Raw genomic sequence first — 14,881 nt, 5'->3', positions numbered from 1 at the left:
AAGTCGTAAGCTTTCCATTTTGGACTTGAATTGCTTATTTTCATCAACCATTTCATTACATTTATTGGGTCTTCAACTGATAACAGAAGCATCCATGACATCTGGTGGCACTTTGCAGGTAAATGTGAAGTCAAATGAAACTATAAACATATGATATATAGCCTTTTACCATCTGTCTGTTGTAGAATATCTCTCTTTTTGCTGCCACAGGGCGTGTCGTTTCTCTTTGGTTTGTTATTTACTGTGTTAAGCTATTTAGCAAACCCTTTACATAAACTTTAGAATAAAATTCAATGTTATTACATTCTATATTTATTTCCTACTTTGATCGATTGCAAAATTTTAATTTCTTTCCTCAATAAACAATTAATTAATCCGTTTTCAAATCTCCTTTATTGTTGAAATGTTCGTTATTCCATCAACTTTGTGTAACAGAAAACTATTTGTTTTAGTTCTGTTATATTTGTATACGATTAATTATTTGTATTCACTGGGTCATTTAATATGACTATAAAATGTGAATAAGTATGTTAGTGTGGCATAAACTGAAGAAATATATTTTTTATTTCGGAGTACTCATTGGAGAATTATCAGTATCATATTTCAATTCTCTTTTTTTTTTCTCTCTCTTTTCCGAAATTGACTTTTGCCGACGCGAGATACCATCTTTTTTTTCTAATTGTAGTAAATACTTTTGATATTTTTCTAGCCAGTCTAGTTCTCAAGTGATCATCCCTAGTTACAGAAAGATTTTTTATTCATTTCTGTTTTCTTTCTGTACATTTCTTCGTCTCTCCATTTTGACATTTCTTTTTGTTTTCATACGTCATATTTTCTGTAACGTTATAAATATTTATTGATTATTATCACCGCCAGTGTTTTTTTTTTTAAACTTCGTAACGAAGATTAAAAATAAAACAAACAAAACATTATTTTATTCTGTCATATTATGTCAACTTAACAAACTATAAAATCTGTTTAGTTTAGATTTCTACGTAATTTGTAGTTCGGATCTACTGAGTTTCAACATTAATATTCAACAGATCTGTTTTGAAAAATCAGCAGGTGTTTTTATTTTATTTTGTACGACTTTTTTTTTTTGTCACTTGTCAAACTATTCATTTTGTATTTATTTACTGTTTTATTTTAAAGTATGTTTTCGCTCCTCCTATTCCCCGTACCAGCTCTTACTAACAGGATTAGTACGCTAAGTGAATATGTAAAGAAAGTGTCAGTAATATAGTGATATCGAATTGATATGTTAATTTTTGATGAGACTTAGAATTTATAACGGAAGCGGAAAAAACACTGTTGTACAAAATATTAATTCGAAACTCGAGTGTTATTTTATTAAATGGTATTAATAGAAAAGAGAGTTTAATGACAGGAAAATAAATTAATTTTTATTTTCTATAACCTTCATCCGAGAAGGATCAGGGTTCGTAAACCCTGGTCCTCTTAAATCTGGTACTAAGGATGATGGTTGCTTAGGTTGATATTGTTGATGTTTAGTTTGGCGGTTTATATTTGAAGGGAATATGTAGTCAGAAGAAACATGGATGTCAGTTATAGAAAAGGCTTTAGCGAAATTCTTAAAATGGTGTTTGTGTGTGAGATATAGTTGAAAGGATAAGACGTGCGGAGGCGAATCCAAAGAATAGTGAGCAATTAGATTTGATAAGTTGGGAGACACTGTTTTAATATGTGTAGAAGAGAAGCGGTCGCTTGATCTGCTAGAAATGAGAACGCATCCTCTTTTAAACCACAGTGCTGGGATATGAAAATGATGATCACGGCTGGATCGCCTTTGATCATAGGTCTACTCGGTCAGGTCTAAATTGATGAATAACAATACAATAACAGGCAGAAAATAAAAGGGGATTCCGTGCATCAGTGGGCCAGTGGTTGTAGAGCAGTATTAGTATAATGTCAGATGGATGGCATAATTTTTTATGCAGTTCAAATTATATATGTAATAGGTTCAAATCTCAGTTGTAAGAATAATTCTCTAATTGCAGCTCGTAGAATGTCAGAACAGCTCAGAGTTGAATTATTTTCAACCTTGAAGAATAAGCCTAGTCTTTGTAATGTTTTACTTTTGTCTGTGATGTATGCGTTTGTAGAAGAAAAAGAACAACAACAAAACAATCAGAGATTGAAAGGTCTAAAGAAGACAAGAAGTTCCTAGCTACATGTTATGGAGTAATTTGTAATACTGTGAGAATGTTTTTTTTTTTTGTACAGTGTCTATATTTTAATGATGAATAGAATTAGTTTGTTATTTCTGCCATTCTTAAACAATTTTAGAAAATTCACAACTAGTCTTTTAATGAAATAGATTTCAAACACAGCTGATTCTGTTTTTTTCTTTCTGTATTGAAATATACTGTTCTGTTCTATTCCCACTTACCTTATTCAGGATGATTTACATCACACAATGGAGATTTTAACAGTTTATGGAGATATGCATGTATAGATGTTGAGTTATATCAACATCATTTAAAGTCCATTTTCCATGGTGTCATGGGTTGGACGGCTTGCGAGGAACTGGCAAGGCCTGGGGCTGCACCAGGTTCCCTAGTCTGTTTTAGCTTGGTTTCTCTGGCTGGATGCCCTTTCTAAAGCCAACCACTTCACAGTCTGTTGGGTGATTTTTATGTGGCACCAGCACCCATACCAATGCTTTTTACATGACGCACACAGGAGATCAAGGATGAATGAAGAATAGTGTTATCTCATGAGGAATGTTTGAATTTAAAGATAACAACAAGCAGATTATTAATGTAGAGAAGTGAAAAAATGTAGAGTATTTAACCAAATTCTAAATACACTTGAATCAACCCACTGCAATGGATTATAGTATATCATCATCATCATCATCATCGTTTAACGTCCGCTTTCCATGCTAGCATGGGTTGGACGATTTGACTGAGGACTGGTGAAACCGGATGGCAACACCAGGCTCGAAAAATATAAACATATAAATAATTGTAGTATATAATAAAAAATGAAATAAGTATATAACAAAAGAGCTTTGTTTAGAATTTCTCATGCCAATCACAGCTGAAAGCTTTGCTGATATCAAGAGCAATAACTTTATTGAAGTTTTCAGGGGAAAGACACCATTGTTGTGTAAGAAAGCAAACCGTGGAAACTCTATTAGTGATAATTAAAGAGGAAAAGAGTTTCAAGGTAGAGACGGAGGTGATTTCTCATGATCATTCCCATCAACTTTGAAATATCTGAGCCACTGAGGGAGCCTATATATGGTCGCTCAACCAGCTAGACACAGCAGCATAATTCTCTAAAATTGTACCATTGATTTTAGAAAAGAAGAACAGATTATATAATATAGTCCTATATATAAAAAAAATTACAGATGGCCATGTCTAGAGTGCTGTTGACCATAAGTTTGTTCAATCAGAACTGACTGGGGTTAAACAGTAACAACAACATATATTGAGAGTATGCACTATAAATTGATAGAGGCTAAGGTGCAAAAAGTTATCTTCTGTGTGGAAGAAGCATTGTGTTACATGCTCCATTACAAGTTTGATGGTTTGGTCACTTTACATGTTAGTTTAGCCATGTATTATTACAGAGTGAAAACTGGAACATAACCAACTTACTGTATCCGGCAGAATTGTATTAGCAGTAGTGAGGGAAGTTTGCTTGAAGCAGTCCCCAGTTGGGGATATGTTGCTTGTGCATTTTTGTATGATAGCCAGATGAAGAAGGGCAATGATCATAATTTTTGCTGGTCCTCCCAGCTGGTGAGATTGATGTGATTGATGTTTATTTAGCTTGGATATCTAGGATGATCTGTATGAAAAATGTGACCTGGCTGGAAGTTCCAAGGAATTGTAATCTTGACAGGAAAGACTGGCTGAAATGTTTACTTGAGATTCAGCTCATGAGACAAAATAAAGGTGATCCTGGATGTTGAGGGTATGCAGTTAGCTAGTTCAAAGGAGTAGTTACCAATTGTAGTAAAAATGATAAATGTAAAGGCATAGTTGCAGATTTTTGGTGAGTGGACCATTGCCATCAGTTAAATGGCTTTGTTTTGGATGTAGTCTGGGATATTTTTGAGTGTGTGTGTGGAGCTGTAGCACTGTCACATGTTTGTGAGCAGTGCTTCAGGGTGGATTTTATTTGAGCTTTGTAGATGGTTGCTAACCATTGATAAAGCTCAAATAAAACCCACCTAATCAGTTCTGAAGTATTTCTTATCTCTGATGAAGGTTTGTTGATATCAAGTGCAATAACATTGATTTAGTCAAAGTTTGGGAGAGTGGGACTTGGAGTAAATATCTCCAGTAGATCTGGCTCTACAGAAGCCACACTGGTGTTTGTTAAATGGGAGAAAGAAAAAGAACGAAGGAGTGTCAGTGCAATAAAGAAGGTGATTGTTAACAATTAGCTGTTACCATTACTTTTGATATGTTACGAAGTTGGCAGTGTTAGTGATATTGCCCTTTTGGGGAATGGAACATGCTAACATACTTTCAATGATTTGAAGAGATTCTTGGACAGGGAGAGGTGTCTATGACAATAGCAGCTGTTGATATTTCCTTCAAGTATTCTATGTTTTGTACACCTGCAGCATGAATACTTGGCTGGATTATGTGGAGGATAATCTAAATCACTCTCTTGTATCTGATAGGTTGACTTGGTTTCAAGAGTAGCTGATATAGCTAGGATGGAAAACTCCCTAATTAGCTGAGATGAAAAATTGGAAAAGTTTTTAGGGCAAAGATGAGATTGTTGTTGAGTAACTCAGATAATCTCTGAATTTTTCTATGGCACTAAAAGTGTAATCCACAGACCCAATACTTCAAATATGCAATGTTTTAGCCTAGTTAAGGATTACACTGCAAACTTTGAGATGCAGTAGTTTATTGTATGAAGTGCAGTGGACATGTTGCATTTTCTGATCAATTTGATCTGTTCCTGTAGGTACTAGTGGCGTCGACAGTAGAGACCAGAAAAAGGGATTTGGTTTAAGTTTGACAATTGTTGGTCCTTTGTAGTGTGTTTCCAAACAGTGTTTGGTGGCTTATGAGGTCATTGAAGCTGCTGTTATTTTTGTTTACAAGTTTGTTGTCATTGTGAAAGGGATTGTGTTCTGAAGATGGTAGTATAGTAGTATTCTGGAATGCTATACACATGTTGAGGTTGTAAAAATAGAAAAAAGGAAAAAATAACTGAGTAAATCATTGTGTGTTGATGTTAAGTGATCTGCAATGATTGAATGGCTACATAGGTACAGGTTGAGGTGATTAAGCTGTGAAGACAAGGCAGGAAGTAGACAAGTTGTCTATTTTTGTTATTCTTCAGCAATTTTAGAAAATCCACAACTAGTTTTTAATGAAATAGATCTCAAGCATGACTGATTTTTTTTCCTTTTTATATTAAAATATACTGTTCTGTTGTGTTCTACTCACACCTATCTTATTCATCATTATCATAAATCCATTTTCCATGCTGGCTTTGGTTGGATGATTTGCCAGCATCTGGCAGTCTAAGTCAAGCTCCAGTGTCAGCTTTGGTATGGTTTCTACAGTTGGATTCCCTTCTTAATGCCAACCACTTTACAAAGTGTACTGAGTGCTTTTTTGTGCCACCAGCATTAGTGAGGTTGCCAAGTAATTTGCAAGACAAAAATGAAGAACAAGGAAAAAGCTTCTGCTACTAAATGATGATTGTTGGGGCAGGTAGCTTTATGTCAAGTGTTGAAAGGCTAAAGTATGATAGAGAGACAAGAATAGGTATCTTGCTATAGAGGGATACATAGCTACTACACATATAGGAGTGGGGTAGGAGTAGTTAGGAAGGAGATAAAGATGCTAGCGATGGTATGTCAGAACAAACTCTCAAGGTACAAGAAGGTGAGCATAAGAGAGGATACAGATAGTGGATCAGGGGAGGGAGAGTGAGTACTCTCAGTGTATAGTGAAATAGTAACAAGGCACAGGAGTGGCTGTGTGGTAAGTAGCTTGCTTAGCAACCACATGGTTCCGGGTTCAGTCCCACTGCGTGGCATCTTGGGCAAGTGTCTTCTACTATAGCCTCGGGCCGACCAAAGCCTTGTGAGTGGATTTGGTAGACAGAAACTGAAAGAAGCCCGTCGTATATATGTATATATATATATATATATATATATATATATATATGTATGTTTGTGTGTCTGTGTTTGTTCCCCCACCATCGCTTGACAGCCGATGCTGGTGTGTTTACATCCCCATAACTTAACGGTTCGGCAAAAAGAAACCAATAGAATAAGTACTAGGCTTACAAAAGAAAAAGTCCTGGGGTCGATTTGCTCGACTAAAGGCGGTGCTCTAGCATGGCCGCAGTGAAATGACTGAAACAAGTAAAAGAGATAGAGATGGGGGCAGAGGATGTAAGGTGAGAGAAAGAAGTGGCTCAGGAAGGATAGATCAGAAGATAGAGTGATGATGTGCAAGGTGCAGGAGTGATGAGGAGGGAAGTGTAAGGGTACATAAAGGTGATTTTAGTGAGGCTGGTGTCAAGATGCTAAGCCCCATGGAGGAGATGACAAAGGACCAAGATGATAGTGATTTGCTGTGCTTGAGAAGGCCTGTCCACCTCAGCAAAAATTATGTCCTAAAAGCATTCTGGTTATACTTGTAACTCATTCTGCCTCGTCAAGCATACCTCATTTCATTCCTCTAACAACCAACCCTTCATCACTCCTCTGTCTATGGGCAGTATTGGCACATATTACTCCTCTTCCTGTCTTTGTACTACCTGTTACTTCCTCCCCATTATCCTCCCTTCCCCATCCATATTTTCAGTGATTTCCTTTCTGTACCTTTAGTTATCTCTCTCCTCTGCCATGCTCCATTTAACACCTCCCATATCTACTTTCATTCTCAGCACCCTCTTATATATGCCATCCACCCACTGTCATATTGTAAACTGAAAATCTTTGAATTGAAAAAATATTTTTTCTTACCTGATTCAATAATTGTATCAGGTATATATAAGGGCTAGTTGTGTGTGTGATCATCATCATTGTTTAATGTCTACCTTCTATGCTGGCATGGGTTGTGTGTATATATATATATATATATATATATATATATATATATATATATGTATATATGTGTGTGTGTGTATATATATATATATGTGTGTGTGTGTATATATATATATATGTGTGTGTGTGTATATATATATATATATATATATGTGTGTGTGTGTGTATATATATATATATGTGTGTGTGTATATATATATATATATATATATATATGTGTGTGTGTGTGTATATATATATATATATATATATATGTTGTACTTGGGGATGGTCATATTGCCAGTTTAGCCAATATATATATATATATAAATTTAATGTTTTTATTTTATTGCTATTGTTGAACTATGACTACCTTTGAACCCATAAACATTTTGAATAGAAATACTGTTAAAATAAATAGTATATTCTACTTCACCAAATTTTTATTTTGTGATAGGCAGATCACCAAATTGTAAATAGATATTTATGTGTTTTACAAGTACAAACTCACTCACATATGCAATTTGCTTGAAAGAATTAGACAATGTATTTGCACTTGACTGATAATTCTCAAGGATTCATCAAGGTGGTATATTATAATGCATGTAGGATATAATACAATAACAATATTTTCAATGCCTACTGTAACTCATAGCTGTTTTTGAGTTTAGTATTTCAAACTAAAAAAGAAAAAATCAGTTGTATATGCTCTCTATACATAAAAATGAAATTTAGCTGTTATTTGAGGAACTTATGTCCAAAAGTATGAAATTAATTATAACATTTACCTATAAGATGTGATAAAATAATTTACTGAAGATAAGCTGTTGGCAGTATCTATCTAGATTATACCAAAGCATTTCTCAATATAAAGTGATATTAACTCTTCCTCTTCAAAATATAAGAGCAAGCTGGAAGATGGATAAACAATTTTCTACAACAAAGGGTAAGCATCAGCAGCTTATATTCCAGCCTATCAAAAAGCTAGAATTGTTTTTCCTAAGTTTTTGTCTTAGAAATTAATCTTACTGAATAACATACTGGGTTTCAGCACCTTCATCATAATCATCGTCATCATCGTTTAACATCCGCTTTCCATGCTAGCATGGGTTGGACGATTTGACTGAGGACTGGTGAAACCAGATGGCTACACCAGGCTCCAATCTGATTTGGCAGAGTTTCTACAGCTGGATGCCCTTCCTAACTAACGCCAACCACTCCGAGAATGTAGTGAGTGCTTTTACGTGCCACCGGCACGAAGGCCAGTCAGGTGGTACTGGCAATGGCCACGCTCAAAATGGTGTATTTTATGTGCCACCTGCACATATATATATATATATATATATATATATATATATATAAAAAAAACAAAACAAAGGAAAAGCAAAAGCTTAGTTTTAATTAGTTACTGTGGGTTTTATAATTCACCTCTACAGGTACTAAAAGCATGTGAAATTTAATATTTTGTTGGTTTTCAGTGTTGAGCTTGGTTTTCCATATAGAGTAAAAGTTTCTGCAATGTTCCAGAAGGTGATATTTGCTCTGTAGGTCCCTATGATTTAGAAAAAGGCTTAGTTGATAACATACAGATGTATGTGACTCAATGGTGGCTAAGGTTGTGTAAATTAACTTCAGGTCCAGAATTACTAAAACAAAGTTGTAAATCAACAAAGGAGACAATAAGAGATGTTAAATCATGAATATTTTCAATTATATATATATTCTAAATTCACCCAACTAACAAATCTATAGATGGAAATAGATGTCATCTTGTCTCAGGATTTCTTCAGTTCCAGAATTCATCTGTGTAATATTGTGTTTTGACTTAGGTGGAAGTTATCTATATGTGTACAGTAAATAATATTTTTACCGTTATGTATTGCTTAATCAGAATGTAAGTCAGCTGTGAAGGATACTTTAAAAGAAAAAAGTCATCTAATTTTCTTCTATGTTTAATTTATTAATTTTCAAGTTATGTTTTCAGATGGAATGAATAGAAAAAAAATTCAGAGAGCATTGTAGTGTATTGTTGATTCATAACCAAGAAAATAGTTGTATATATCTGCATTCTTGGTTCATATACCAACTATTGTACCTATTGTTTTTCTCCTTATTTAATAAAAATATCAATATTTAATTGTTTAGAAAGCCATAGAGCTTGTGACTAAAGCCACCGAGGAAGATAAAAATAAGAACTATGAAGAGGCACTGAGATTATATGAACATTCAGTAGAATATTTTCTTCATGCTATTAAATGTGAGTATTCTTAATATTTCTGTTTCAAAACATAAGTTCAGGTCACCATGTTTTTCTTTTTACTTTCATCAAGAATGCTTTGTTTTGTAAAGATCTGTTTTCAATCTTTACTAATTTACAAAAAATATATTGGAACCTAATTCCAATCAGATTGTAAAAGTGTGGTGCACTTACTGATTCTGAGAAGAAACAACCATAGAAATGTTCCTATAAACAGCTCCTTCAGTTGCTGAATGAAGAAAATGAATAGACAAAGAAAGACTGCCTTAAGTAGATCCAATAGTGGTACTAGCTATTAAGGTTGACTACGTAGTTGAAAGAACTATTAAGGAATTGAGGGCAGGGAAAATAGCAGGACCATAGAGGTTGTTGCTGAGATGTTGAAGGTATTTGACAATGTAGGACATACACTAGTTACCTGCATAATCAATTAGATAGTACAGGGAGATGTTATCTCTCATGACTGGCATAACATCAGCATTTCAAACTGATACAAAGACAAGATGATTCTTTAGAAAGGAGGAATTAAATTGATAGACCAAGTTATGAAAATATTAGATAGAATTAGCTTATCAGAGTGGGAATTAATTTAGTGCAATGTGGTTTAGGTTGTACTCTGACAGGAATCATGCGTGCTGGTGCATTTATCAAAATTTATCCAATTTACAAAAGAAAAAGGTCATGTACCGAATTCAGCAGAATGAATGAAAGGGTTTTACTTGATCAGTATTGCTTTGATAGAGTAATCTTGTGAAAGGCAAGGCGAGAGAAATGGTAAGAGCAAAGGAGAATGTGGTTATGAATCGTGTATCAAATTTTGTTGTTTGCCTCGACATTATTTTTGGGTGTTGTTTGTCAGTGCGTGGCTGTTCTGTCGTATTTATTAGAAATCAGCTAGAAGGATAAAGATATCAGTGGTGCTATAGTCGTGTGGAGTTATTTGAACTCTCTGTACGTTAGCAAAGTGGATGAGAATATATTTCACTTGACAGGGTAGCATCTGGTTAATGTCTCTTACCATCTTCCATTGTCCCATCATGAGAAGTAAGTTTCATTTCCCTGTTGTGGGAAGCAAATGAGAATGAAATGTGAGGGGACAATGTTTTTGAGATTACGGTTCGAATGTAAGGCAGGGCTGAAAGGGTTCCCAACAGCTATTAGTAGCGGGGGTAGTGTGTTGATGATGAAAAGTTATCTTGTAAAAGAGTAAGTAAATGTGTGTAAAGTGGCCCACAAGTGCAGTTAGATTCTGTCCAGTTGGACAGAAGTTGTTGATTGGGAAACAACCGTACACCATACAGGGTAAATGTGATAAAGTGTTAACTTGCATTGTTCAATGACAGAACAATGAAATTATTTACTTGGAGGAAATCTGTTTCAAATCACAAATGGAATGCATGTTAATTTAAGAACGACATGCTGTTATTGCAAATAGCTGTTATGTGGTAGCAAGGCATGGTAGAAATAGCAGCCAAATCTTTCATTTCTGTGGAAAGGAGCTGTTTACACGTCATTTCAATATCATGTTGATTTAAGTGTTAGTATGAGACTGTAAATGTGCAATGAAAATGAAACATTGTTATGAACTGGAAGAATAAAAGTGAAACATAGATGTTATTCTTTCACTTTTGACATGTAATAGCAAACCAGTGTAAAAAAATTACTTTGGGCTGCATTAGGCAAGAAGTTGAAAACTTTTTTGGCCCATGACACTCCATGGATCATATGTAATGTATGTGTAAAATTTGAATGAAATCAGTTGTGTAGTTCTTGAGTTTTAGGGATTCATGTAAACAGACAGACACATTCTCATCTTTATATACATATATAGATAAACAATAAATTTCTGTTATTATATTTTAAGTCTGTTAATGTGGTACAGATGGTATAAAAATTAGAACACAATTGAATGTTTATCTAGTTTGTCACACTCCTGTTCTCACCTCAAAACTTGCTGGGCTAGCAAGAAGAAATATTTTCAGCTCTAGTAATTTAAGGATTGTATTACTTTTTCACAGATGAAGCCCAAAGTGATAAGGCCAAAGAAAGTATTCGTGCCAAATGTGCACAATACTTAGACAGAGCTGAAAAACTAAAGGTATATCTAAAGAAGAAAAAAAAGCAGCCTGTGAAAGACGGAGAATCAAAAAATTCACATTTTGGTAAAGATGGTGAGTCCAGCAAAAAGTAAGTGAATTGTTGTTTAAAAAATACTTTAGTAATTTCTAAATAATGATAAATAGTGAAGACTTTAATTTGAATAAATTTTAATGAAATTCTTTATAAATTTCTTCTACATTCTAAATTAAATTAGCAATTATGTCTTTAACTTTTCTGTGTGCTTCATTGCCTATAATACTTATGCATACTGTGTACAAATGATAACTCATCAGTAGGTTTATTAACTTGTTCTGTTCTGAGCTTTTCTGTTCTTTTGGTTCATTGATATTCCTTATCTGGTTCTACAGTTGAATTTATAATAACTTTTACATGCATTCTTTGTGTATTATGGAGATCGTTTTGCAATGTCAGATATTTCAGAAAGTATTTGATAAGTAAATAATCTCTCTAGCCTTCAGCACAAAGAAATGGTGCCTGTTTTCCAGTTTATAGTATAAAATGTCTAAAGTAATGTTTGTTTATAGTAGTTTAATCTTATCCTTTTCATGCTTTTGTTATGTTTTGAATTATTTTTCTTATATAGTTTTTCTTTTAGATAAAATTCTGATATAATATTTTACTGGAAAAAATTCATTCTATGTTGATATTGTAGTATTTATGTTTTGTAGTTCAACTGTAGAATGTAAATAACATTGGTAATGCTACAGCATTTAAAAAAAAAAATTCAATATATCAATTCATACACAAAATAAAAAATGAATGCATAAGAGTGTCTCTTCATAGTTGTTTAATTTGCTAGAAATAGTTGCTTAATTCTTTAAATATCACCCTACTATCCTGAAAAAATGAATTCATTGGATAACATAATCCTGGATACACTATGTATGTATGATCACTGCCAAAACACTTAAAAGGCCAATAATATTACATTCCACAGCTTTGGGAACCCTTAAAACAATATTTTCATACAAGAAATTTTCTTTAATTTTAAAAGGAGTAAATGATATCATGTTACTGTTTTAGTTTATTTTGATACTTAGTTTTAACTTCGATATAAAGATTTTATTTGTAATTACAAACATGAATTAGCATTATGAAGGCACGAATTGATTACTACCAAGAGATATGCTTTTTAAAAAATTTTTTCAGCAGAGCAGGTAAAGATGACAAAGAGTCCTCAAGTGACTCTGACTCTGAGAAAGATCCTGATAAGAAGAAATTTGAAAATGCACTCTCGGGTAGGTAGCCCTTAAGCTTTTAATGATTTGAATTCTGTTTAGATAACTTTGAAAAAAAAAAAAAAACCACTCCTTTCATTGCGGCTTTAGTAATAGTTTTATTTTTAAAAATTTTAATGTGAAGTCATTCTCTCTTACTTTGCAGAAAATAAAGTTTTGTTAAGTACCCTATATCAGTTCTGCTTGAGCAGACTCATGGGAGCTTTTACTTTGCTACTTGACTTGGATGCACTGGCACAGTAAACACTAAGAGCATGCTGGAAGTAGATTCTCTTAAATACACAACAGTCAAATACTCAAAAATCTGCTAAACATAATTATAAGATTATGGTATAATACATCGTGTGTTACAAATGTAGTTTTGAAATCATTAGTCTTTGAAGATTAAAATCATACAATGTAACTTTCATTGAGAGAAAAGTTAAATAGTGTGTAAATAAAAAGTAAAACACAACTGTGTAACATTTTGTGTTATATAATTTGTATTGATTCCCTTCTCCTCTTTGTGACAATATTAGAAATTTATGCACTTAGATATTGAGAAAACAAAATATGTATTAGAAATAATGAATTTCTAAATCTCTCAGAGAGACTTAAGCAGTAGTGATGCGATAAAGTAGTTGTATAGTGCCAACTTAACGTGACAGTCCCAATAAGGGAATATACTACTGCTGTTTAGCCCTAGGAAGCCAGACCACTTCCTATTAGGCCTTGACACATTTCCTGTGCCCTTATCCTAGCCAGTCATGCTACTTCAGGCTGATGACGATCAAAGACTCAGAAACATGTCCCTGAATGCAGGCTAGGCTGGGTGGAGGAGTTTGTCTCCCCCTCGTAAGGATAAGGGCACAGGAAATGTGTCAAGGCCTAATAGGAAGTGGTCTGGCTTCCTAGGGCTAAACAGCAGTAGTATATTCCCTTATTGGGACTGTCATGTTAAGTTGGCAGTATACAACTAAAATATGTATTATATTTTAGTAATTTTTCAGTGAATAGTTATACATTTTATTTTTTTTATAAAATATTATATGATCTTGTTTGAAACCCCCAAAAATCAGTGGATAATAGTTTTGATTCTTGAAAGTTTATGAATATGATTAAAATATTATTAATTTTTGTTTATAATTATTCAAAACTTAAGTTAGAAATCATAAAAAAAAAAAAATTAAACAAGACTGATATTTATTTTTGTTGATCATTTTCTTTCATATCAATTAACTGATTGTTACATCTAAAACTTTCTAAGGTGCCATTATTATGGAGAAACCACAGGTTAATTGGGAGGATGTAGCTGGATTAGACACTGCCAAAGAAGCCTTGAAAGAAGCTGTGATTCTTCCAGTCAAATTCCCACATTTATTCACAGGTAAATGATTTATTAAAGACCAAAAGAATTTACTGATTTGCCATAAATAATTGAAAAACTTTCTTTTTACATCTTTTTAGCTAAATATATCATGTAGAAGTTAAGATTGTGATTCTGTACTATTTTACAGTTTTCATTTCTTTTATTTTAATGACTGTAATTCTGTAGAATATTGCCCATTTCACATTCTCTTACCAGTTTTATGCAATCCTTTTATCTTGTTGATAACAAAACTTTTTGAAACACAAAAATTAAAATACAATGCATTTACAAATTTAAGAAATTTAAAAAATTTGTCTTAAACATTTCATCATCATCATCATTTTATGTCCATACTGGTATGGGTTGGACGGTTTGACTGGGCTGGTATGCTGGAAGGCTGCATCAGACTCCAGTTTGATTTGGCATGGTTTTCTGTGGCTGGATGCCCTTCCTAACGCCAACTACTCTGAGAGTATAATGGGTGCGTTTATGTGCCACCAGCATGGATACCAATTTGCGTGACACCAGTATCTGCCATGACTGTGATTTTGCTTGGCTTGATGGGTTTTCTTCTCAAGCATGCCATAATGCCAAAGGTCTTGGTTATTACCTCTGTGAGGCCCAACACTCAGAAGGAACTCAGCCACATTGCCTCTGTGAGGCCCAACACTCGAAAGGAACTCAGCCACATTGCCTCTGTGAGGCCCAACACTTGAAAGGAACTCAGCCACTTTGCCTCTGTGAGGCCCAACACTCGAAAGGAACTCAGCCACATTGCCTCTGTGAGGCCCAACACTCGAAAGGAACTCAGCCACATTGCCTCTGTGAGGCCCAACACTCGAAAGGAACTCAGCCACATTGCCTCTGTGAGG

General features: G+C 34.0%; 1 protein-coding gene across 2 annotated transcripts in view; it reads left to right on the top strand.

The window, feature by feature from the left end:
• Positions 1–7: 7 nt before the first annotated feature.
• LOC106880462 (vacuolar protein sorting-associated protein 4) overlaps positions 8–14,881 on the top strand; it is a 31,633-nt gene continuing 16,759 nt past the window's right edge. Inside the window, exons 1-5 of one of the 2 annotated variants that reach the window (XM_014930390.3) lie at positions 8–118; positions 9,191–9,302; positions 11,321–11,489; positions 12,576–12,661; positions 13,908–14,027. In XM_014930390.3, coding sequence (XP_014785876.1) covers positions 95–118; positions 9,191–9,302; positions 11,321–11,489; positions 12,576–12,661; positions 13,908–14,027 — 511 coding nt within the window. In that variant the 5' untranslated portion in view covers positions 8–94. Of the gene's footprint in view, positions 119–9,190; positions 9,303–11,320; positions 11,490–12,572; positions 12,662–13,907; positions 14,028–14,881 lie in introns of both variants that reach the window. The other variant, XM_014930389.3, reaches the window with a different exon arrangement.

This window comes from Octopus bimaculoides, chromosome 4 (genome assembly GCF_046866305.1).
Source record: "Octopus bimaculoides isolate indiv1 chromosome 4, ASM4686630v1, whole genome shotgun sequence".
Lineage (NCBI taxonomy): Eukaryota > Metazoa > Mollusca > Cephalopoda > Octopoda > Octopodidae > Octopus > Octopus bimaculoides.
Note: the sequence above shows the minus strand (reverse complement) of the source record. Positions and strands in the feature narration are given on the sequence as shown.